Raw genomic sequence first — 27,300 nt, forward strand, 5'->3', positions numbered from 1 at the left:
GCAATCTGGGGATAAGCCCTGGCAACCATGTGCCTCAAAGACCTATATGAGACTTCATTCCTTCTCTATCTTAAAGCTGAAGAAAACCGATTTAGACTTTATCAATGAGTTAGAGCAGAGTGGGTATCAGGTGAGTCATTAACTTCTATAGAAGGGGTAGAAGTTGCACTACCAATATATAGGTCAGGGCTTGATTTCAGGTGTGTGCTTCAGGCTACCTACCTTTGGATAAGAGACTTCATCTGCATTGTTCTATTCCACCCAGAGGTAAACGAGTATGAACCTTGGCTGGAGAAGTCAACTGCAGCGGACTGGTGTCTTGTCCAGGGCAGAATTGTAGACTCCATTTCATGCTGACGTATTTGGGATAAGCACCAGCTCAATGGGCATGAGGGCCTGTAAAGCCCTTACTGAATTACTGTACACACAACTTGGTTGGTAAAGTGTTTTGCTCCTAATGAAGATGTGTCGCTTGGGACACCCCAAAATCAGTTTGATATGCTACCCAATGTGAGGTGGAAACAGGTCTCAGAGCACACACTAATGCCATGCGGTGTCACAATGACCATATTATAAAACTGCCTTGGGTCCTGAGTGGCAACCTCATATTATTCATTTGCCTCTCCGTAAGTAACTGCTCATTTCACACAAAGTCATTCCAGCAGGACCCAAGGATCCTCCAGAGAAACCCGATACCAGATATTCTGTCTTTACCTTATGTCTCTAGTTAGAATCCAAATCTCTCTCACTCAAACATACAGCAAGACAAGAAGTCCCAAGACCCTGAAGACTTGAAACTTTGTTCTCCTGGAAATATATCAGCATTGCCAACTACCTATGCCCAGTGACCACATAGCTTCATAAGCTCTTCCCAGATGTGTTTTGGCCTCATTGACGAAGACTGGGAAAAAACAAAACAGCAAAGTTATCCTTGAAGTGTGGAAAATGAAAAACATCTTACAGATGTACATTAATAGTCGTCAAGCTTTTCAACATATTTTTTGTCCAAAGCTGAACAAACACAAGCCACAAGCTTTGGCAGAAACAGACCAGCGAGTCAGCGACGTACACTAGTGGAGTAAATAAAATAAAAAAAAGGTGCACATGCTGGTCAGAATCATTGAGCCGATGTACACAGAACTAATGAACACTAATCAACCACTGCAATTGAGCTGGCAGTGTCATGTTTTGACCCTGGCCAGGCCCTGTGTTGTGTTTTAGTCCCTGTCTACATCTACTTTCCTCTCTTTGTCCTGCTGTCTGGCCCTGATCTTTGATTTTCTGCTTTTTCCACTTTAGTCATACTTTAGCCACATGGTGACCTCCGTTCTAGTTATGTTATAGTCTTTTATTTTCTTGTGGTCCTCTTTTTTGGGTTCTCACTTTATTTCCTAGTTTGCCCCTTTTGTTTTGTTCACATTAATATTTGTTGGTCTTTAGGTCTTTTCTTTCTTTTGGTATTCTTAGTCATTCATTACTGTTTTTTTCTGTCACTGATCTCTCTTGCACCAGCTTCCCTGTCCTTCTTTCCAATTCTGTCTGCTTTACCTCACTGAACTCTCTTGCCTCTTGCTTTCCCTCTTCTTTGACCACGCCCCCTTTTCACGAATCTTCTCCACACCTGTGTCTTGTTTTCTTGATTACCCACAGTGTATTTTAAACCCTGCCTGCCCAATATTCTCTGCCAGTTCTTTGTGCTTCCAGTCTTGTGCGTAGCCCTCGTTCCAGCCTGTTCTTGTTTGCCCTTTTTCTTGTGTCTGCCTGTGTTTGATCCGTGCTTGTCTTTTGACCTTGCCCTTTGCCTCTGCCAGTGAACCTGCCTCTCTGTGTTTGACCTCTGCTTGTTTTTGTGGACCACGCCTCAGCCTAACTCTTGCCTGTACCGCTACCTCTGTGTCTGACCTCTGCTTGTTTCTGGACCACGCCCTTGCCTCACGGTTGTCGGTACCTCTGCCTGTGTATTTGACTTCCTGTGTATCAAACCTTGACAGGTTTTTGATCAAGAATTTTTACACTTATCTCTGAGTCATGAGTCTGCATATGTGTTCCCACCATCTGTGCCATGTCACCTGAGTTCTTGACAATGTGTGCAAGGCGTTAGCAGGAAAGATCATAGCACTGCATTTGGAGATGTTTTCCCTTCAAACATCACTTACGCATTTTGCATCTTAGTGAAAGGATGATGAGATTAAACAGAAATTAATTTGATGAAAACGATTTGGAAACAAACCTGTGACACAAAGAGGCAGCCAGGTGTTTTCATTGTTGCACAGTGAAGAGTGTGTAAATTCAAATGAACAATTTCTTTATGGTTTGTCACTTCTTTTAACAGTTTAATGTGCAGTAGCCACATAGCAATTTAGGCTGTGTCAATCAGTAAACTTAAAGCCAAAGCAAACACCTTAGTGGACAAGTTAGCGTGACACGTCCTCTGGAGAAAGAACGCTGCGTTTGAGATGAATAAAATGAAGTACAGGCATGGAATTGAGTTAAATTATACTTTCACACTTCACTAGAGCCGAATAAACCAAACTACCTGAATTAACTTAGCTTGTGCTGCTTCTGAAGTTTTTGCAAAGTTGATTATTTGCAAAGATTGCTAATGTAAACGCTTTGAATTAAGTGGATACTAATCTATCTTTGAGAATTTAAATGTGTTTGATACTCGAACAATGTTACACACGTTTTGAGTTTTACCTTTAGTAATTTACAATACAGGTGAAAAACCTCGGTATTAGTGCAGCAGATAAGAGAATATTTAGAGCAGAATCCTGCAAATGGTGATAAAAGCATCAAATTCAGCAGAAATACTCCTCTGACTGAATTCTATGGAATTATGGGATAAAAACAGTAGTTGAGTTAACACAGTTTTAAAAAGGAATAGTTTGGACCATGTATCATCCTTACTTATTACGTTACGGGGTAACATATGTCACGTCATAGAATCCAATAGACGTAGACCTTGTTTGACCTTTAGTTTGGAGACCAAGCATTCAACGCTGTCAAAATTATTCCATTATTATTCCACTATTCCAACTATTTATTAATCCTATTAGCTCAACCAATAATTTGCATCACTTTTTACCAAAATTGGAGCAACTTTAACTTTTGACCCCTGTACAAAATGAAACTGACCCTTGTCACCATTCTTGCTGTTTTTATCCCGTCACTCCATAGAATTCAGTCACAGATAGTCCAAACTATACCTTTTTGGAATCTTTATGATCAGGCAAATAATGTGGAATATTTTTCAATATGATTGGAGCATCTTTTAAATTTGACCTCTGTGTAATTCTTCAATTGACCACGACCTGACCACTGATTGAAAAGTGAAGTGGCCAATCGTTTTTTTTTTTAAAGAGGAGTGTCTAAGGAGTATTTCTGCCGAATTTGATGCTTTTATCACCATTTGCATGATTGTTTCAGTTATCTGCTGCACTATATAATTTCCATGAACACATTTTACCCTTAATTGTATTCCGGATTTACTTTCCTGTTGTCACACACTCACTTATCTTCAACCGCTTAAGGATCATGGGGGGGTGGGGGGGTAGCCCATCACAGCAGTCATAGCACATGAGGTGGGGTACACCCTGGACAGGACGCCAGTCTGTCACAGGGCCACATTTAGACAAATAAACAGTCACACCCGCACGCACAACTACAATGAATTTAAAGTTTCCAATTCACCTAACTTGCGTGTTGTTGGATGTGGAAGGAAGCCGGAGCACCCGGATGGAACCCACGCAAACACAGGGAGCATATGCAAACTCCACACAGAAAGGCCACAGGTGGGAATCGATCCTGTGACCTTCTTGCTGTGAGGCAACAGTGCTAACCACTAATCCACCGTGCTGCCCCTTTCCTATTCTATTTTATTACACATTTTGTCCTGTGTTTGACTACACTGTGTGCACCATGTTTCTCCCATCAGTTGGTAGCTTATGCCGTTAGCTCAGATGAAGGCAGGTGCACATCCAGCAGGTGGCAGACATGTTAATGGTATATTATATAGGCTAAAAAAAGTTACTTTGTAAATTGATCTTGTGCATAAAAATTCACCAGATTTTAATCAGGTTGTCCTTGTTATAAGCCCAAGAGAAACAGGGTGATGCTTTTAAGTTATTGCCTACACAACCTGGTTAGGATGAATGAACCACCTACTTAAGGGAATATCTGTCTTTAAGATGCCTGGCTTGTGGAAATGCTGAACCTGAGAAGAAGAAGCAGGAAGTCCTATATGCATATGGCCCTGGGGCACATTGGTTCCTATGTTTACCCATAGTGTCCGTAATATGATGCAGATGATGCCATCTGGGTGGGACACCAGTCAGACTTAAGTTACTTCCCCATCCAATGCTATTAACCATTTACAGCTGGGTGAACCGAGACAACCTAGTAGATGCAGTGTCCTGTCCAAGGACTCAGTCCGGCAGTGTGGCTGGGATTCAAACCCAGGTCTACATATTGGTATCCCACCTCCTTATCCCTCTAAGCTACTTTCTCTACCCCACACATGAGGATGTTGCAATTTTACATTGGTTTTCTTTTTTGACCATCATTCCTTCATTCATTCCTCCTTATTTATGCCTGTAGTAAACATCCTGAAGCAGTGTGCTGTGTTTAATCTTGTGAAATCAACGGAACAGTTATCCTTTCTTCTCTGCGATGTAATAATAAGCTCAGTCTGATCAATGCATCACTCTGTCATAAAGAGTAATTAATGAGCGATGCTGAGGTGATAGAAGACAGAAGAAAGGCAGATGAGTTCTCTTTACACTTTCTCCTGCCTGTCTGATCCTCCGGCTGCCACAGCCTGTAATTCATGGTGATTCTCCTCCCCTGAGCCTGTGTGTGTTTTGACATGCATTTCATCACAAGATAACCACAGGGTTCCTCCTCACAACTGTGACTTCAGCACAGTTTCCATCTTGTGTCCAGACTGAGTGAATGTAAATTAAAATAAAATAAAGCCAGAAGGTCACAAAGCTCATTACAATGTCTTTTGAAGCTTTGAGACGCAGCTGGCAAAGTCTGTGAAACCTGCTCAATATTCATAAATATTCCAGGTTTGATTTCACCATCTACATACAAAAGACTTGGCCTGACTGAACAGAAGTTAAAAAAGAACATTCGAAAGTTAGCTTTAATCCAATGAGACAAGATGCCAACACTATCACCATATGTTTTCATATGAATCACACAACAATGTGTGAAAGTCAAATAGAAGAAAAAGAATGTTAGATTTTCCTAAAAGTCAGATGGGGTTAGCGTGCCTTAATACATGCACTGCCTATTAAAGCACAGCATGTTTTAATAGACAGATAAAAGACACAAATGAAAGAAAGGAACAGTGAGGCAGAGTGTTCCTTTATATGTGTGTATGGTCTGTTCTAATTAACATGCAGATATGGATGCACTGTGGATGCCACAACAACAAACACATCTTCTTAAACACTACCAGACACTGAAATATGCACACACACCTTCATGACCTCTGTCAGGGTTTTGTTGTGTCACATAAAATCTAGCAACAAGATAAAGCTACAGATAGAAACACTGATAATGAAGATGGGAGAGCTCTTCTACATTAGATCATACAAGGTAATAGTACGCATGGCCATGAAAACAGCCATGGCTAAGGCAATCTGACATTTGATCCCACTGACCTTGACCTTCACTCAAATGATTGCCCTCTGGCTGACCTTGCCAGGGGAATCTGAGAATCCACCTTGGTGTGTACCACATTTGGTCCAAATCAGGTTCAAAATCCAATTCTATGGCCTTGACATTCACCAAATTTTTTTTTAATTGTAAATTTTGGGGCCAACTTTCATTGACATACCAAGTTTGGCAGAAATCAACAAAAGGACCAACTAGAGACCTTGACCACAGTGATGGACCTTTGGAAAATTTGAACTTGCTGGGCAGCACTGGAAATCACCCACGCGTGTACCAGGTTTATTACAAATTGGAGTGAACAACTTAAATTTTGTAATTTGACCCAGTGACCCCAATGACTGAAGTTTTATACATTTGGCCTCATTTGGGCAATTCCAGAACCAACGTACATATACAGTAAATCAAATTTTTGACATTTGATTGACCTTTGTTGAAAAAAACCCATTAAGGGCAGATTTGGGGTTGAATGTCATCCATAAATTGAGTTTGGTGGAAATCGTCCAAAGAACTGGGACAAGTAGGAAAACAGACAGATAACCAAATTTTGACCTTTGATCCAATGACCTTGACATTTACCAAAACAAACCACTTAAGGACAATCCTGGTTTCAACCGATATGCACACAGCAGGTTTGATAGAATTTGGAGCAAGCACCTCAAAGTAGTAGTAAAACAAACAAACACAAATAAACAAATGCTTTCAACTTATACGAGGTCTATTAGAAAAGTATCCGACCTTATTATTTTCTTCAAAAAACCATATGGATTTGAATCACGTGTGATTGCGTCAGCCAAGTTTGAACCTTCGTGCGCATGCGTGAGTTTTTTCACGCCTGTCGGTTGCGTCATTTGCCTTTGAGCAGGCTTTGAGTGAGGAGTGGTCCACCCCTGTCGTCGTTTTTTTCATTGTTTAGGAATGGCTCAAAGACTGCCGCTTTGCTTGATCAAAATTTTTTCAGAAACTGTGAGGGACATCAAAGTGGACACCATTTGAGAAATTCAGATGGTTTTTGGTGAAAATGTTATGGGGTTCAAAGAGATTACGGAGTGTTACTGTCGCTTTAAGGATGGCCCAGAGCGACTGGTGGTGCGCCGCGCTCCGAAGCCGCCATCGACAGGCTGAGCGACCATTTCATTTCTAAACGGATGGCTGTATGGATCCGTGACCATCGTGTGCAATTTCTCTGGTTATCACAAGAGCTGGACATCAACCATTTTCCGGCAGATTTCACTTTTAACAAGAGATTTTGTCATGGAAAGCCGAGCGGAGGCTTCGCGCGTCACGATGGATTCGCTACTGGAGCGAGACAAAACCACTTCCGTTTTGGTCTCACAGGACGGCTTTGAGATGGCGTTCAGACAGCTGTCGGTGGTTTTTCCATCGAGTGATTATCCGAGAAATTGTGGATGAGCCTGGACATGCCAGAACATGTCCCGTGAGGCTTCATCACGGCGTTGATTTGCGCCATGCGGCACCGCCGCGACGCGCGGAATTCCTCTGCACGTCTGTCTCAATGTGCTGAAAAAGTGCTGATGTCCACGTCTTTTCACAATTCCTGTGCTAGCCAGATGACATCCCGGATAAAACACAGCGTCCAGTTTGGAAATGAAGGGCACATTCCACTGTTACAGGAGTTTTTGTCATGGAAAGAGGAGCGGAGGCTTTGCGCGTCACGGCGGTGCCGCATGGCGCAAAGCAACGCCGTGATGAAGCCTCACAGGACATGTTCTGGCATGTCCAGGCACATCCACAATTTCTCGGATAATCACTCGATGGAAAAACCACTGACAGCTGTCTGAACGCCATCTCAAAGCCGTCCTGTGAGACCAAAACGGAGGTGGTTTTGTCTCGCTCCAGTAGCGAATCCATCATGACGCACGAAGCCTCCGCTTGGCTTTCCATGACAAAATCTCTTGTTAAAAGTGAAATCTGCCGGAAAATGGTTGATGTCCAGCTCTTGTGATAACCAGAGAAATTGCACACGATGGTCACGGATCCATACAGCCATCCGTTTAGAAATGAAATGGTCGCTCAGCCTGTCGATGGCGGCTTCGGAGCGCGGCGCACCACCAGTCGCTCTGGGCCGTCCTTAAAGCGACAGCAACACTCCGTAATCTTTTTGAAGCACATAAATTTTCACCAAAAACCATCTGAATTTCTCGAATGGTGCCCACTTTGATGTCCCTCACAGTTTCTGAAAAAATTTTGATCAAGCAATGCGGCAGTCTCTGAGCCATTCCTAAACAATGAAAAAAAATGACGAGAGGGGTGGACCACTCCTCACTCAAAGCCTGCTCACAGGTGAATGACGCAACCGACAGGCGTGAAAAAACTCATGCATGCGCACAAAGGTTCAAGCTTGGCTGACACAATCACACGTGATTCAGATCCATATGGTTTTTGAAAAAAAATAATAAGGTTGGATACTTTTTTAATAGACCTCATAATACGGTGAAAATTCCCAAATCTGGACAAAAAAGTAATCGACTTTGAGTTTGGGATCACTTGACTTGTTGTTTTCTACATGTGTATTTACAAGTACATGTATGTTTGTGTGTGCTTTACAGACATGCGGTTATGGCGTGAAGGATGAGGACTTTGCGTGCATCCCGTGCCCACAGGGGAAATATTCCAAAGGGAAGTACGAGATCTGTAGACGCCATAAAGACTGCGACGCCCTCTACCGGGCCACAGTGCTTGTACCTGGAACGCCTGACAGTGACGCAGAATGTGGACCTTGTTTACCAGGGTAAACAACACACCAACACACAATAGGAGAGTTAAGGGCAACTACACCTCAGCTGGTAGAGCGGGTTCACTATTCTCCAAAGAGTCAGTTGATCAAGTCCCGTTTACTCCTTTATGTTTGTCCACTTTAGGAGTGAATCTGTAATATGTGTAATTCCACGTAAGAAGGATATATAGATGTTTTGAACCTCCAGAGCAGTAGTTTCTACCTCTTTTTGAGGGTAGTTTGAACCATGGTACAGAGGCTGTCACCTGTTTGAATTGTAATTTTACCCTCTCAATTCAGAAGCCCAATACTTTTAATAATTTTGAAACCATGTCATTATGATCTACACATTACTCACATTATAACGACATACAAATCATTTCTGCTCATACATCCAAGCAGAAATGTTTTCATGCCTGATCCGTACAGTTCTTGCATTGATATAGCTGTGTTCCACCCCCAACCCCAAGACACCATGGTGATATCTGTACCAAGCCATGCATGCTGCCTTCAGGGTATGAATCTAATTTGCTCACCGAGTCAAACTTTTCACCTCAGCTGCTTCCCTGTGTTTATGCAGCATGGAGGTATGACCTGGAGGCACAGGGAGGCCACATGTAGCTGCAAAACACCTGCCAGCAAGATTGGAATTCTTTAAACATGGTCTCTTTCTTATTATAGCTGGTTTGCCTTTACATTTTCATGTTGGCCATGTTCGATTCCAGCGGTGGACACATCTAACCTTAAAAATTAGCTTTGACATTCGCTTATCTGTGAACTTAAAAGATACATGTGATAACGCTAAACTGATAAACTGCTAAAACATTAAGCTGAAACTGCCAATAACCACTAGCTGCTATCTTTTATTATCTATATATTATAAGCGAAGTGGCCTCTGTTTACATGTGTGCGTGATTTTAGCTTTTATCGTGGAGAAACTGGGGAGAGCTGACATTTGTCGTTTGGTATGCTTATGTACTTTGGATCAAGGATGAACGCTGCAAAAAGAGAAAGTTGATAGGACTAATAGTTTTAGAGAAATTAGGGATATTAGGTAACAACACTGAACAATGGACATTGATATCACCATTAATCACTCCCTGGTAACCAGACAAGCTCTGATCAAATGAAATATCTCAACCTTGTCATTTGTAAGACATGACATTAACTAAATGTGCCAAATAATAAATACAATTATTCACAAAACTTCTCATTTTAATTTCCTGCACTTTCAGTTAAAATCATGATAGAAACTTTGCATAATTTATTACCATCCTTGAAAAATGTCACCTACCTATTTTAGAAACAATACCCAATCTAGAACCTGTGGATCCCACGGGCAATGCGTTAGTAAAAATTCAACTTTGACTTGTTTTTTTGGCTCTAAAACCCTGACAAAACAAACCCAAAGAGCTGAAACATTAATATGTTGAAGTGTAAACATGAATGATCTTTAATGTCAAGATCAGATGATTATCCAGATGTACATAACTACTTAACTGAACAGATAAAAATCAGTTTCCATTCAGTATTTAAAAAAAAAAAAAAAAAAAAAAAAAATCATTATGAGATTCGACTAAGTTCTTTTGGCTTGTCCCTTTATTTCACTGGAAACAAGTGCACTAACTGCTTGGCTACCACATTACCTAATTTTAAGAACCTAATTAATCTATTTATTCTGGCTTGCCGCCCTCAAGGAGCTGCTTGTTAGCTTACCTTTCCACATCCAACACCTATGTTGTGTAAACACAGAGTAGACGCATACTCATTCATATGCACATGGGGTGTTGGTCTTAAAATGAGGGATAGTATGGCGTGGTGCAGGTAGAACACAGTTGTGAGGAGGCAGACCACAGAACACCAAAAACCTGGTCTCACATTCTTCACAGAGTTGTTCTGGTATTTATAGGGTGCAATATTCACACACACCTCACATAAGCGGTTTGACAACTGCTTGTATGTGTAACAAAACTGAATCTGCATTCTGACACCTTGGTGCAGAGCCGTTATCTGGCCAGAAAACCTCTTATTGAGTCTGCTTTCTAAAAAGGAGTGCACCAGGTACCTGGTAATGTCCGGTTCTTGCAGTGGATGACAAATGACACTTTGGTTTATCTCATGTTCTGCAAAAAACATATTCATCACTATTTAAAAGAATTAAAATTACCCCTTTGCAACTTGCACCCAAAGCTGTGGTCAGATTATGTGCGGTGTAAAGAGCAAAAAAGGAATTGGGTATGCACCTGTGCTACAATGCTGAAACCATGTACTGCCAACAGTCAATGATTCACTCATTCATTTTTGATACCCACTTACTCCAACCAAGGGTCATGGGGAAGCTGGAGCCTATCCCAGCAGTCACAGGGCACAAAGCGGGGTACACCCTAAGCAGGACACCAGTCTGTCACAGGGACACATAGACAGACAAACACAGTCACACACCTACAGTTAATTCAGTCACCAATTCACCTAACATGCATGTCTTTAGAAGTGTAAGGAAGCGAGAGCACCTGGAGGGAACCCACACAAACACACTAAGAAAACTCAAACTCCACACAGAAAGGCCCAGGCGGAAAGCGATCTCATGACCTTCTTGCTGTGAGGCAACAGTGCTAACCACTAAGCCACCTTGTTGACCCATATTGCCAACAAACATCTCAAGATCTGGTTGGAAACAGCAAGGTGCTTGAAAGCATCATGTTGGATTCAGGAAATATACAGCATAACTGAAACAGAACAATGAGGATGGTTGTTGCAGACCTCATGCTTGTTTTAGCTTCCAGTGACCCTTTACAAAGTGCAGGACAGCTAAATTAAATATTCTCACATGAATGTGACTTATTCCTCTGTTTTTTGTCTTGTAGGTACTACTTGCTGGAGAACCGACCCAGAAACCTGTATGGGATGGTTTGCCACTCCTGCCAAAATGCACCACGCAATACAAAAGAATGTAAGAGTACTTTATTTTTGCCCTCTAAAATTTCTCTTTATTATGTCTTTGTTCATTGGTTTGTTTCCCAGCATTTTTAAAATTTCTCTTTATTATGTCTTTGTTCATTGGTTTGTTTCCCAGCATTTTTCTTCTTCAGTATCTTCAGTGATGTCTCTGCTCAGTGTGCCCTGTTTGGAAAAGGAATTCACTGTAGAAATGAAAGAAGATTGTGTGTGCAAAAGCAGGTGTAGCGTTGAAGCCTGTAGTTACTTTGAGTGAGCAACTGAAGGTCAGAGGTCATGTGGAACATCACTAATGGATACAACGGCACTTCTGGCCCTTCCCAGAGCTCTGCATTTCTGGCTCAAAAGAAGTGTTTGGCATATAATCCATAACCGCTCTGCCTCTGTTTACCCCACACACCCAACACTTTGTCTGTGTGTCTGTAGGGGGACAACCATTCCTACAACCACATCACTGAATGATAATATTTAGCAAAACTGTCTCTGCATTTTCCACTCAGCAGTTCAGCATTTCTTCTATGTGGAGTGAGATGAGGTATTTATGTTGTTCTTCAGTTTATAATTGTTTTAAAACTTCAGTTAAAGGTAGCAAAGCAAAACACACGCACACACACACACAAATTATTTTGTACATTTTTGTTCAATGCAGTGTGCTGGAGTTAAGATAGAAACAACTAATCTCTCAGAAAATATCAATGACAAAGAATAATTAATTTTACATGGTTTTTGTCCCCCAGAACAACTATGTAAACTGGTTATATATATATATATATATATATATATATATATATATATATATATATATATATATATATATATATATATATATATATATGGGCACAATGTGGTGGGGGGATAGGGGGGACATGCCCCCCCCACCTTTTCAACCAGGGGGGACAGAATATGGTATGTCCCCCCTCCTTCTGACATATGTGTGTGTGTACTTGAAACATGCTATGCCAGTTTTATGTGCAAACAATGTCAGTCTTATGTGCAAAACCATGTCAGAATAGTATCTTTGTTTCTGCAAGTTTGTATTTTTAGCAGCACTGACTTGTTTACGACACCTGTTTCTTGTTTGTCACATTCAGAATTTTCTGGGACTGCATTTGCCCAGATTTGAAAGCAGAAATAGTTGCCTCTATGGACTAGTGTCTCAACATAAGTATCAATGGACCATATGCTAATTTACTAAATTCTGAAAGTTAGAAAAAGAAATCAGAAAAGCTATCTGGGACCTCAGAAAGCCCATCTGCAATTATTGCTTGATCTCCAAAATCAGTCTTTGCAAGCGAAATTATGTTCAGTATGAGTGTTGTCATTAGTGCCACTACGAAAATGATAAGTAATTTATCCTAAACTTATGATCTGTTGTTTTTTCAAACTTATGCAAAAACAAATCTTGAGAAAAAAAATACAGTATGCGATAGTTAATAATTATTAAGAGCCTGTTCTGTCATATTTATGAATACATTTTACCACATTGCAGTTGTTTTTTAATTAAAACTCAACCTATCATTCTTTTTTAGTTCTACACATGTGGTGATACCTTATTTACACCAGGATGTTAATAAAATCAATGCTGGCTATTCTCAGAATAAAGTACTTACAGTATATCCACAGTTTCAAATTGCATAAGTCAAATGGTGTCCACTTTATGGTCTTCTCAAAACATTAAAATTACTGTTCTGGATGCTCAGAATGCATCTGAGCATATCTAGAAACCGTTGGCTTCTGGGGGCCTAAAGCGGCCCTCAGACCCCCGCCTATGGGCTCGCACTTTGTCCCCCCCCAATTTCTATTTATAAATTGCACCCTTGTGTGTATATACATATATATATATATATATATATATATATATATATATATATATATATATATATATATATGCAGCACTAAAGACATGTTATAACCTTGTAATTTCTGAAAAATATCTTAACTGTTTTTGGCACATTCAGAAATTAATGTTATTGTTAGTGTATCATGTTTAATGAGTGAGCTTCCAAAGTTGGAAAAAAAACACAAAAACAAAAAACTAAAATGTAATCCAGATGCGGAGATGAGGGCGACATGTTAACTTTTTAACAACAGTAATGTGATTTTTCAATTTTCACAATCAATAAAAGGAATAATCAAATAACATGATGATCGAGTGTAAAAATAACATTACTGGGTGAATTATTACTGTAAAAAAAAAAAACAAAAAAAAACACGTATATGAACTACTGAAGAAATGTTCCTTTAAATCCATCAAATTAAGTTGCTAAATCAGCGTGAGATCTTGAAACAAGTGTAACGGTATTGTGTTTGTTCCTGACAGTAACAGCAGGCTCTGGTGTATTTTAGTTACACTTCAGAGGAGAAGAATTCAAGTGCTCCCAGCACTTAAAACAAAAGTATTAGCTGGGTTTGCTCAGGGTGAAGGCAGGCTGACACTCGCCGTGTAATTTGTAAATTGCCCAGAATCCTGCTTTGCTCTGTGTGTGTGATAATTAAAACTTCAGTGGAAGTGATTAGCGTGTTAGTGCTTGCACTGGTGCTATTTTGTGGCAGACAGACACTGTGTCTGTTGAAGTGACTCCCTCTCCTGCTGCCGTCTGAGGGGTTTACTGACTTTTCATTAATGCACTGAAACGAGTACCTCTCACAACTTAAAAAAAAGGTTTTCACCATCGTCAAGCACCACAAACAGCACATATGAAGGCAGACAATCACAGCTTTTCTGAATCCATATTCAATGAAATACATAAAAAACTTGATTATATCTTTTTTTTTTACCATGGCACAGCCAGTGGGCTAGACATCAGTCAGCTGTTCAGTCAATCAAGGGACTTATTTTTAAATGAGCAAGATTATTTCTGTTGTACTGGCCTGATTGTCACCACATTTGGTCTATACATTACACATAGTGACCCCAAGTCTATTGATTTTGGGACCAAAAGGTCAAATGTCACAGTCACTGTAGCATACTTTGGAACTGTTGGTGCCATTTTCAGATCTCTCCAGAGATGTTCAATCAGATTCATGTCTGGGCTCTGGCTGGGCTGCTCAAGGAGCTGTGCCTTTCACTAAAGAGTGTCTTCCGTCTGCCCACTCTACCATACAGGCCTGATTGGTGGATTGCTGCAGAGATTATTGTCCTTCTGGAAGGTTCTCCTCTCTCCACAGAGGAATGCTGGAGCTCTGACAGAGTGACCATAGGGTTCTTGGTCACCTCCCTGACTAAGGCCCTTCTCCCCTGATTGTTCAGTTTAGACAGGTGGCCAGCTCTAGGAAGAGTCCTGTTGGGTCTAAACTTCTTCTTAAAAATCACTGAACTACACTTCAAAACTTCTCACTGGTGTGATATCAACATCTGCCCAAGGTGCCATGGGTTAATGCAGACTATGTGCTTGTTTTTGTGACTGATTACTTTTGTGGAACATTTGGCACCTTTAATGCTCAAAATGGGCACTGCTGTCGCATAATACTGCTGATCTCATTGTGTTTGCATTTCAGCATCACCACTGGCCTGGAGAATTATCTTTTCACATTGTGAGTTTAGCCTGTGAGACATGATAGAGAGATGAAACCGCAACCTATTACACGGAATTCCAGTTCAGGCTCATATTATTCCAGAGTGCAAACACACACTCTGAGTTAATGTCTGCAGCCACAGGGCACTGAGACCAGAAGGGCACATGTTAAAGAGCATATCAAGTTGAAAAAAAAAAGACTGATTAAAAGAGCTGATTTATGAGCTGCCAGAGCTTTACAGCTCAATTTGGAAAGAGGACAAACAATTGTAGAAAATGCCAGAAAATCAGAATGCAGACAGGAGAGGGATGATTGGAAGCAGTTAAGAGAAAACGTGGACCGAGGGCTCCTGTCAACTTTTCAAACTACCAATAAATAAAACTTATTACAACAGACAGATGTCAAGATGAAGTAAAAGTCAGACCAATCAATGTTAGTGCAGCTAATTTAGACTTGTGAAATGTTTCCACTTTATGTTCTGTGACAGTTTACAAACGTTTGAGTGTGCACATGCATCACAACCTCAAGAAAAGAAAATTACATAAATATAAATTGGAAAGCCACAGCTCAGATGCAGCTTGTTCGGTGTTGTCATATCTCCAACGCTTGTCGCAACTTGGTCAGTGGGTGTCTGCAGCGCACACCTTGAGCCAATCTGCCTTAATGGTGGTAGGAAGCAGTGATGCATCATTACCCATGCTATCATCAAAATCAGCAATGTGGTCTGGGTTTTAAATCCACCCGCCGCTGCCTTTCTGTGTATATTTTATGTGATCTCTCTCTATATCTACAAAAGTTTCCTCTCACAATCCAAAAGCATTTTAGATTAATTACATTCATCCGTGAGGTGCCTGTCTCTGCCTGCTGTCCTCACGTGGAAATATATAAAACATCTTTTGCCTTTCAGCGGCCGGATACAGCCCACCTCGTCCATATCCTTGTTGATTTTACGCATTTTTTCACACCAATTACAGGCCAGCGATGTTCCCGCAGTGATAAAGTTTCCATCTGGTATCCAGAGCTTATGAGTTTGAATCCTGTGAGTGGCATTTTTTTTAAATTTAACCAAGGTTATTTAATCACAGGGATCTGTATTGGAGCGGATGGAGCGTGAGATCGATAGACGGATCGGTGCAGCGTCTGCAGTGATGCGGTCGCTGTATCGGACCGTCGTGGTGAAGAGAGAGCTGAGTAGGGGGGCAAAGCTCTCGATTTACCGATCGATCTATGTTCCGATCCTCACCTATGGTCATGAGATTTGGCTCATGACCGAAAGAACGAGATCGCGGGTACAAGCGGCCGAGATGAGTTTCCTCCGCAGGGTGGTTGGGTGCTCCCTTAGAGATAGGGTGAGGAGCTCGGTCACTCGGGAGGAGCTCGGAGTTGAGCCGCTCCTCCTCCACATCGAAAGGAGTCAGTTGAGGTGGCTCGGGCATCTTTTCCAGATGCCCCCTGGACGCTTCGCTGGAGAGGTGTTCTGGGCACGTCCCATTGGGAGGAGGCCCCAGGGAAGACCCAGGTCACGCTGGAAGGATTACATCTCTCGGCTGGCTTGGGAACACCTTGGGGTTCCCCGGAGGAGCTGGGGGAGGTGTGTGTGGATCGGGAGGTCTGGGCGGCTTTGCTTGAGCTGCTGCCCCCGCGACCCGACTCCGGATAAAGTGGAAGAAAATGGATGGATGGATGGATGGGTTCTGTAATGTGGTGCACCACGTCCCAGCTGCTTGCAGTGTGTTCCTGCTCACACGACACCACTGCATGTGCGATACCATCGCAGTGGGATTGTGAATGCCTGCCTGTGGGCTCGATGTTTTCGTGGTTTGCTCATATGAGCTGTTCTGCCATGGTTTGCCCTGATTTGTACTTATTCGTACTATGTGTGAAGGGGCCCTTACAGTATTCAGGCTCCACTGTGTCTAAGTGTTATGAATGCAAGTCGTGAATCATGTAGCATGACTATGATTTGTCGAAATGAATAAACTATACATACTGTATATTTTACAGGCATGAAGACCAATGTGGTGGCACCAGGAAAACCTCCAAGTGGCCCCAGTAGCACCACTATATTCCCTCATCTACATAAAGGTACAGCTACATAAAAACACAAACATTAAAGAAAAAAAGGAAAAATCCAAACCTCATGCGTCTTTCACTGATTTACATCATACATATCTGTCACTGCCTCCATGTTTTAGATGCAACAGGACAAGGTCACCTAGCAACGGCTCTCATTATCGCCATGTCAACCATCTTTATCATGGCAATCGCCATTGTCCTCATCATCATGTTTTACATCCTTAAGGCCAAACCGAGCGGCCAGGGTGAGATGAACACACCCACCATCGCTCAGTCTCATCCTAAAATTTGGTAGTTTGTGTTTTATGACATTCTTTATGTGTGTGTATCTCCAGCCTGCTGTTCTGGACAAGTGGTGAAGGCTGTGGAGGCTCAGACCAATAAACAGGAGGAGAAGAAAGACGTCCCTGGTGAGACAGTAAATTTAATAAGTCATCAGCACCTCAGACGCATATGGATAGAGCACATGGCCTTATTTTGCTTTTTTAGGCATTGTTTATGTAAATTCTCTTTTCTCGTGAACATACAGTGATATACAAACACGCAGAATTCAATTTGCACAATTATTTGGATTTGTGTGCATTTCATGCATCTCACTTTGTATGTTTGCTTGAGCCCATCATGCTTAAACAGAAGGTATGAAAAATATAATAAAAGTGGATGAAAATATTCTTGAATTAGGCCCTTGTGTTTCAGAATCTGTAAAAATACAAAGGGAAACTGCATTTGCAAATACTCTTAATTTACCACTTTTTTAAACTAGCAATCACATAAAATTATTTTGTTAATGCCGACTAAGTCAAAAGAACAGAGATGCTGTGGTCAGGATCAAATCAGATTATCAGTAAGATTAGCTTTTTCACAGCTGCCAAAATAAATATTTAAATATACACTGGATCTTCTCAAGCCAAATCTGCAGCAGAATCCATGACTTCCTCTGTTGGCCTTGAAGGTCTGTAATGTTCTGAAAGCCACATATGACTGTACAATCAGTTGCACTCTTTCTTTTAGCAGGCGAACTGCAAAGATTAGCCGCTATCTTTAACTGAGAAATACAGCATGTACAGCCATACTTTGCTAGACATATAACCATGAGTGAAAGTGGTTGTATGGCTCTCTAAGAGTGATCATGACGCATTTGAGTTTATCGTCTCATTAGAGATCCATCCAACCAGTTTCACTCATAGTTGTTTTTATAAACATAAAACAAATTCCGGACAGTTCATCGACATTAACTGCAACTCATTTTTACAAAGTGAAAATATCGCACATATCTTAACTACCATGCCATTTCTGAAAGCTTGCATGTTAACCAGCACACGTGCCAAAAGGCATTATGGGAAAGGAAACTGCTCTGTGTCTGAGTCTCCCCCTTGACTCGATGTCACTCCGAACAGTCGCTGAAAAAAGCTTCTCCCAGTAGGGTGATATCCGTCACTCGTTCTTCTGCTTTTTTCCTCTTAATATTGTGGGTTATAACTCCCAGACTGAGTATTTCGTTTTTTCCTGACACGACGCAAAGAAGCCAGATAGTGACATAGAAATCTCCGCCCCCTCTGTTGCTGCATTCAGTGCAAGCCAAGGTGTCAAAATGCATTAAACAACACTGCCATCTACTGGGTGGCAGTGTGAATCATAACCTATATATTTGTGAAACTGAGCAGTGTTATGCTCAGAATGTCTCAAAATTCCCTAAATGTGCAAAACGATGAATGCATGTGATTGGTGATCCACAAATGCTGAATCACACTTCACAAAAAGAATTTTCAGTTTTGCAAATGCCTTTTTACAAATAAAAAATAACATATTTACAAAAACACATTTATTTGTAAAAACCAACACACAAGTTACAAATCCTTAATTTGTGTTTGTGGACCGCAAAACGTGTGCAAATCAAGGAATATTTGTAGATCACCTTTTGTGCATTTGCAGGTATTAATGAGAGAAATTTAACTAAATTTAACTCCATACATTTCAGGGGTTAAATGTTTGCTATAAGTCAGAAATATGCATTGGTGAATTGTATTATTCAAGTGGCTCAAGTTAATCAATAAATCATTTCATGCTCTGGCATTCACACTGCTCTGCGAACTAGCATATCGTATGTATGAGTATTGCATGTGTGTAGATTGACCGACCTACAGATTGATGAATACATCACAGTGGAATGTTAAGCCTCCAAAGTGAATGCCATATGTTACTTTTGGCGCCATTTCTCCTGACAATGACGTTCTGTTCAGTTTCTTTCCCAGAATGACTAAACATTAGCATGTGGTGTAGACAAAAACACACACATGCTTAGTGTATCTGTGGCTACACACACATTATGTGGGATGGCTGCATCTATAATTTAATAATATAATGGCTAAAAGACAGGATAAAGTAGCTGAGGAATTAATGTGAGCCCCGTTATTTAATTTGAGGTTCCTGTGAATGTGTGACTGATGTGTGTATATGTGGGAAACAAGCCCATCAGTCGGAGCTGTACCCGAACAAAAAGTCACTCATGTACACATCAAGCTAATAAAGCAGTTAGACAAACGGCGTAAATGCTTTATTTCCTACACACACAAACTTGGGCCTTTCCATGTTACGCTGTCTGTTATGTAAGCATTACCTATCGCAACAGTTACTGTAATTATTTATCAGATCGTGCCAGCTGCAGTTCCTCCATTTAAAGGTACATAGTCTAATTTATGGGGTGAACAGCTTGCTTTGTTTACATTGGATAAATTTATTCAATATATATAAGTCAGAATAAGTGTATAAGTGTAGCCACAGATCCAAGTGTTGCTGACTGGTTCAGCAAATGATGTCCATTCTAGTCAACCCCTGAATCGCGATGGTCAAATGTGGCATTAATGATCTGTTGTGCATACAACCTCGAGGGGACAAAAAGTCATACTGGCATCACTTTTCAGTCAATGATTTGGACATTTATTGTTTTTAAAGCTCCATTTGGTGAAAGTACCGGCTAATAAGACAACTGTATGAGATTATGATATCCGTTCCCACTTTTAACGGTCCTGCTGTGATCTAGGTGTCCAGAGACACATTAGTCTCAATAAGAAAGAAATAATCGATAAACCATAATTCTCCAGGATGGCTAGATCACATGACAGAATCATATAACTGTCCAGTGGATTAGAATCTGATGCCAGTACATTTTTTGTATGTTCTACAAATGTAAGTGTGTGATGGTAAATATAATCAATTTGAAAGTATCAGTTTTGGAGGCTTTTCATAATACTGAATAGATATTTTTTTTTAATGTAAGAGAGAATGGTACCTTAATTTGTGATGAAATGGTTGAATTATTGTTTTTTTTCTCTGTATTTTGAAAAGAAAATACTGATGAATGTCCATATCTTCTTTGTCTCAGACAATGTGGTGATCTACTCAGAAAAAGACGAGTTTGACAAACTAAAAGCTCCTCCACAGAAGATGGTAAAAAGGTGAGAGACATTTCTAATTTACTGTGTAACATGATTTTTGTTCCTGGCAAATAAGTGTCTTTTTCCAACTACATTTATTGCAAAACAATGGAAAAAGCCCAATTTTCATGCCAAACTTTGTTTTTTTGGGGGGGCTGCACAGCAATTTTATCCTCTTAAAACACCTATTTTTGACCATTTCTGACTTTTTCACAATAAAACTAAAATACAGAACATAACTACAGCAAGATTTATTTTCAAACATTTAAAAACAATTTTACAAAGTTAAAAATGAACAGTTTTCCTTGATTTGCTAATGTGCAACGAATCACTTTCCCTTATCAGACCGCAAATGTAGTCCCCTATCATGTTTTCATTGTAAGATCTCTGATATCTGTGTTCAAAGTTCATTATGTCTTGGTGGAAGCGCTCCCCATGTTCTTCTGAGTATACCCCCATGTTGTCCTTGAAGTTGTTAAGGTGAGCATCCAGAATGTGGACCTTCAGTGACATCCTACAGCCCATTTGGCCATAGTTTCTCACCAAAGTCTCAACCAGTTCCACATAATTGTCAGCCCTGTGGTTGCCCAGAAACCCATGGACAACATCAACAAAACTTTTCCATGCCTCTTGTTCCTTTGCTGTCAGTTTCTTTGGAAATTCAGGGCACTGTATGATTTTCTTGACTTGCGGTCCAATGAAAACACCAGTTTTAACTTTTGCCTCTGACAGCTTTGGGAAAAAGTCTTGAAGATACTTGAATGCTGCAGACTCTTTGTCAAGCACTGTGACAAATTGTTTCATGAGACCCAGTTTGATGTGCAGAGGAGGGAACAAAACCTTGTGAGGATCCACCAATGGCTCATGTTTAATGTTACGGCTTCCAACTGAGAATTCAGTCCTTTCAGGCCATTGCTTCTGGTGATAATGTGCTGTCCTGTCTCTACTATCCCAAAGGCAGAGAAAACAGGGAAACTTGGTGAAACCTCCCTGGAGTCCCATCAAAAATACCATCGTTTTGAAGTCCCCAATGACCTCCCATCCACACTCGTCATAGTTCAAAGCTTCCAGCAGATATTTGACACTGTAATCCTCCTTGAGATGCACTGAATGAGCCAAAGAAAGTGATGGATACTTGTTCCCATTGTGCAGTAGCACAGCCTTCAGGCTTCTGGATGAGCTATCAATGAAGAGTCTCCACTCATTTGGATTACATGCAATTCCAATTGCATTGAACAGTCGTGAAATGTCCCAACAATAGCACAAACTCTCTTCCTTGGCAAAGAAGCTAGAGAAAAGTTGGTGACGTTTTCTTTGGCTTGTTACTTGCACACTTTTCATCTAACAAGTCCCACTCCTTCAGCCTTGAGAGCAAAAGCTCAGCATTTGACTTTTCAAACCAAGATCTCTGAGGTCATTCAGATCTCCTTGACTTGGGAAGTAAGGATTCCTCTCACAAACTATCTGTAATGTCACAGTCCACTTCACTGTTCTCCTCATCCTCTGATTCAGTGCTTTCTTCCTCTGATGGTTGTTTTCTTTCTGGAGGTGAAGGTACAGGAAGTTCAGCACTATGTGGCACTGGTGCAATGGAAGATGGGCTGTCAGGATAAGGAATATCAGGTGCATTCTTCCCACTTCGGCGTTTCGAAGGATCCACCTTGCAGAAGTAGCAGTTGGTTGAGTGGTCAGTGGGTTCACGCCATATTCTTGGAACAGCAAACTTCATTGCTCTCTTTCCCCTCTGTTGTTTAGGTTGTTTAGTTTTCTTTGATTAAAGAGTGAAATATTCATGAACAAAGGAGATTCTTCAAACCTCAGTAAATTACTCTCCTGTTCTTGAAAGTTCTTGCTCAATCTGTTCAAATGAGGAAGGTTTTCATAAATATAATTGCTTTGTCAACATTGTATTATGTTTGAAATGATGTTTGAACCCTTTTGACATGATCACAAAAAGAAAATATGATGACCTCAACTCTGACAAATTGACTTAACTTTTCCAGAAATTAGTAGTGACCACTCAGCTAATGCGAAAACTGGTTAAGTTGCAATTTCATTGTCCTGACCACAAAACCAAAGTTTGGAGGTCAAGACCACTCTTTTCTCTTTTTTATTGGTTGTGAAGAAATGGGAAATTATGGTTTTAACCCAGGAACAAGACAAAAGTTAAAATTTGTTGTGAACAAAACATGAATTTGTTCACTATAAAAATTTGGTGATTTTTTTATAACCATGTAACAAAAAGGGGTCAATGAGCTGTCAGTCAGTGTGTTAAACAAGACCAAGATGGAGCAATTGACAACAGAAAGCACAAACACTTGATTTCAAAAGGCTGCTTTTTTGGGGGGGGGGGATTAGGTACAAAGTACAGCCAGGTGCAGGTATTTGGACAGTGCCAATTTTTGTCATTTTGTCTCTGTACACCACCACAATGGAGTGGGAAATAAACAACATCACCACAACCATGAAGGAATTACAACCATTTGTATACACAGTCCCAACATTTTCAGAACTCATAAGTAATTAGACACACTAAACATACTGAATATTGTTTTCTTCAAACAAGCCAGGGGATGGATAATGAACATTTCCAAATCACTTAATATGTCTTGCACTTCATTTACATTGATCACTAAGAAATACAAACAGTGCTGAATTGTATGGTTAATCTGTGTGGAGTAGGCACTTATCAAAAACCACGGCCATGCAAGAAGGAATCTAGTGATGGGAAGCCACCACGGCAACTCTGAAAGACTTATAGGCTTCTATGGTTGTTATTAGTGAGGCTGTAAAGTGTGTAATCTGTTTCTGTTGAATCAACACTCACAGTTTCACAGAGGTGGGAGTAAGTCACCATCAAGTCACTCTCAGCAAGTCCCAAGTCAAGTCTCAAGTCATAATGACCACCAAGTGTTTGACAGCTGACTTGAGACTTGCAGATTGATGACTTGAGAATGACTTGACAGCAACTCCCACCTCTGTAGTTTAACAGTGGAGTGGAACAAAGAATGCTTTTCTTACACAAAAATATTAAATCTAGGCTTGAGTGTCCCAAGTATCAATCTATCTGAAATGTCACATCATCGGAGCTGCATACATTTTATAGCCCACAATTGCAACAATTTCTAAATGTGTGTGCATCACACAGCTCTGCATCATATAAATATAACACAATGCTAAAATACCCTCAGCCATATAAGCATAAAAATAGGAAACAGAATGTGACCTTTTGACCTCTTAAAATAGGTCAAGGTTAGCCATCTTTGAACTTGTCCAAGGTCTGTGTACCAAGAATGTTCCCTGTGAATTTGAAGACCCTGGCAGTAATAGGACTGAAGTTATGCTGAGCATGGACAGACAAACAGATGGACAAATGGATGCAAAGTCTTTCGCAATACCCGATGGCCATATTCTGGCCTCGGGTAAAAAAGTGGAAAAGCTGAATGAAGGCAGCAGAGCAGGGATCCTCTTCCTAAATAATGCAGACAAAGTCATGTCTGGGAGCATGTGCTGGTGCCGCGCTTTGCTACATTCACAACACAATGGAACCACTTTGGGTCCTGGTCCAGGATTGAAACCATCTATGCAGACAGCCAGTCCATCCCCACATCTCTACACTGTACATATCTTCAACTGCGTGTCAAGTTTGTGTGTGTGAGTGTTGCCACAGCTTTTTTTGTTCTTCTGAGATAGCATCTGCCCATAATTAAGTCACCACAGAACAAGTCACAGCAGTAGTAGGAGTTCTGCTTCTGGCCGTTTTATTGGTGTATCTGTGTATATAATATGTGTTGGTGGGAGGAGGAGCAGGTTCACTTCCATTTTCTTTATTTTTTTAATAATGCGGGCATCCATTATGTGGCTTTGGAAGTGACAGGGAGGAGGTAAGCACAGAGGAACCCAGTAAACAATGTACAGACAGAGGGCAGCTGTTGTCAGGGAGGACATGTTTATTTCTGGCCTCACCTAAAACCTCAATCAGGTGAAAGCACGTCCCAGCAGACAACAAAAGACCAACAGTTTTCTCGTCTTAGCTTTTGCTGCATACATGACATCCTCTGTATGCAGATAATGCTGATGTACGAGGGTAGGCTGAAAAGTTCTAAGGCTCCCCATGAAGGAGTAATGCATAACTGCATTACAGTGAGCCTTAGAACTTTTCAGCCTACCCTCGTATACTGCAGGTACTAATGAGGTCTGTTCATGGGGAAAATGTGAAGATGTGTGATTGTATAAGCTAATTTTAGGGGTGGGGGGACTGATACTCACCATGTCACGATATTTATTTTTATTATGTGAGAATCACTTTTTAAAGCTCAGAACTGAAATCATTCAAATTGAATTGCTTTTAGAAAAGGTGGAAATAATGTAGTACTGCTTTCATTCAGCAGAGGGCGAAATATAGATCTGAGCATTATGTATTATGTATGTATTATGTCATGTGACGCCCATTTCAATCACCCAGGAGGAAAAGATAGACTGAAAATTTTCCCTAAAGATCAAATTGACACTGATGGACTGGCAGCCAAAGAGTGCAAAAAAAAAAAAAAAAAAGATCAAATTTGCTGATTGCTGGAAAAAGCACTGGCCGTTTGAGATGGATGTCTGGATGTGCTGCAGGCCTGACCACACTTCAACCACTCTCTAATTTTCATGTTGAGTATAGGAAAGAAAAAATTAAGCCAAGACAGCAAGAAGATTTCATCTGCCCAAAGTGCCATTGGAGACATCTTAATATACCACTTAAGTACACACTGCCCAACTGGAATACGAAATGTTTACAGCAGTTTTTATGGAGCCAATATTTGGTGTATTATACTAAACAATCAACACAGTACTACTGGGGGAAAGACTTAAAAATATAATGTGCACTGTCTTTGTAAATATGATTTATGATATACAGTCCAACAAAGTGTCCATTCATCTTTTCCACATGTTCTAGTGTTACAAAAAGCAATCCAAAATCAAAATATATTGTCATATAAAATTGCAATACTGGTCAAATTGTATTTCTTAAGAATCACGATACGCATCAGATCACCACCCATTTAATGTAATGTGTATCGTATCACTATATTGTCCCGGGCCTAACATTTTACACATATAATTGTGGACCATTTTGGTGACATTTTTACAGTGCCTGTGGAATACAAGTGTAGACTGATGTGCCATGGCAACATATTGCATGGCTCTAAAACACATCTACACACTGAGAAAAAGTCCTGAGCATCAACAGCAGTAAACAGTGTGGTGTAGCAGCATGCCAGATGATGTGCTAACTCACAGCTTCGGTTGCCAGAGTGGGTGTTGGATATCTGAGAAACAAAGCTGTTGTGTCCATGTGTGTGTTTAGAGGGAGTGTGTGGGACTGTGGAACAATGGCATTTTGTGAGAGCCTGTGGAGCCTCCGTCAACAAGGTGCATTTGTGAGAAAACAGCGTGGGGAGACGGAGGGAGATGACTGGTGATAAGTGATATTATGTGGTGGTGTTCTTTAAAATGTAGGGCTATCTGAGCAAATCACAGGATGAGGAGAAAAAGACTGCAGCTCCTGCAGGACAAGAGCATTCTTTTTAAGATGTGCTATATATTATGAGACATGCATGAAGACACAATAATCACAGTATACACAATTGATACAAAGACACAACTACTCCTAAGTGTGTCTTTACTGCACTCTTATATGAATTTTAAAAAGTGGGTTTTCGAGCATTAATGCTTCCCAGTGGTTCTCTAACCACTCATGTATCATCTAGCACCTTACATTTTATGTTTCGCTGCACCAACCACACATCATTAGCTAAGGATCATGTCGGCCTCGCTGAACACATACTGAGTAATTCATATTCAAATCTACAAAATACAAGCATCCAGGAGGCCCACACCTGGAAAGAATAGTGTTAAAGTGAGAAATTGCTAATTAAGTTGGCATCAGCCACTGCTATTAGTCTTTCTTGACAAAAGACCACAAGTGAGTTATGCATTTTCTATGAAAATACTAAATATTGTCAACTGTGTGTATATGTGCAGTGAAAACGATGCATCATCGGAGAACGAGCAGCTGTTGAGCCGAAGCATTGACAGCGACGAGGAGGCGTCTTCAGAGAAGCAGGGATCAGCTGGAAATAATAACCACAAGCCCAACCCATGCCTTGTCAACCTGGACAACAAACCTGACCTATGCCTGCTGTCTCTGGGCCTCCTAGACCACGATCGCACCTGCAACGCGACTCCCGTCACCTCAGCTAGTAACCTGCCAAGTCCCAATCACATCACGAGCACTAACCACATCAACAGCATGAATGGAATCAATAACAATAAAACCCCAGGGGTAGGAAGATTTTACTACAGAAAAATATAATAAGCAGGTTTGTTATAATATTGTATTAAGTATTTCTGCTGTTCTCAATCACATAGTTGCTGCAGAGTCGAAGGAAAAAGATCCTAGATCTGTACACCAGAACCTGCAATGTGACAGAAGGTATGATCTCCCTCACAGACATTACCGCAAACAGGTTGGTATTTCACGTCTTTAATAAATAAGCAAAAATGTGCTTATTTTGAAATTATGTGGGTAATAACTATACAGTAGATATATATATATATATATATATGAGGTCTATTAGAAAAGAAACCGACAGTTTTATTTTTTAAAAAACTATATGGATTTGAATCACGTGTGATTACATCAGCCAAGCTTGAACCCTCGTGCGCATGCGTGAGTTTTTTCACACCTGTCGGTGATGTCATTCGCCTGTGAGCACGCCTTGTGGAAGGAGTGGTCCAGCCCCCCATCAGATTTTCACTGTCTGAGAAGTTGCTGAGAGACTGGCGCTGTGCTTGATCAAAATTTTTTCAGAAACTGTGAGACACATCCAAGTGGACGCCATTTGAGAAATTCAG

At 40.7% G+C, this 27,300-nt stretch overlaps 1 protein-coding gene and 1 long non-coding RNA gene across 3 annotated transcripts in view; one reads left to right on the forward strand and one right to left on the reverse strand.

Moving 5' to 3' along the window:
• LOC117525177 (tumor necrosis factor receptor superfamily member EDAR-like) overlaps positions 1–27,300 on the forward strand; it is a 63,420-nt gene that overhangs the window by 34,200 nt on the left and 1,920 nt on the right. Inside the window, exons 4-11 of one of the 2 annotated variants that reach the window (XM_034187025.1) lie at positions 8,250–8,431; positions 11,281–11,366; positions 16,892–16,972; positions 17,083–17,208; positions 17,299–17,373; positions 20,346–20,418; positions 26,428–26,728; positions 26,815–26,878. In XM_034187025.1, coding sequence (XP_034042916.1) covers positions 8,250–8,431; positions 11,281–11,366; positions 16,892–16,972; positions 17,083–17,208; positions 17,299–17,373; positions 20,346–20,418; positions 26,428–26,728; positions 26,815–26,878 — 988 coding nt within the window. The remainder of the gene's footprint in view (positions 1–8,249; positions 8,432–11,280; positions 11,367–16,891; positions 16,973–17,082; positions 17,209–17,298; positions 17,374–20,345; positions 20,419–26,427; positions 26,729–26,814; positions 26,879–27,300) is intronic. The other variant, XM_034187026.1, reaches the window with a different exon arrangement.
• Positions 10,939–20,544, reverse strand: LOC117525178. The gene is made up of 3 exons (XR_004564974.1): positions 20,441–20,544; positions 16,412–16,427; positions 10,939–10,950 (listed from the first exon to the last, which is right to left on the reverse strand). It is a non-coding gene; the product is annotated as an uncharacterized LOC117525178 (long non-coding RNA).

Source organism: Thalassophryne amazonica, chromosome 14 (assembly GCF_902500255.1).
Source record: "Thalassophryne amazonica chromosome 14, fThaAma1.1, whole genome shotgun sequence".
Classification (NCBI taxonomy): Eukaryota; Metazoa; Chordata; class Actinopteri; order Batrachoidiformes; family Batrachoididae; genus Thalassophryne; species Thalassophryne amazonica.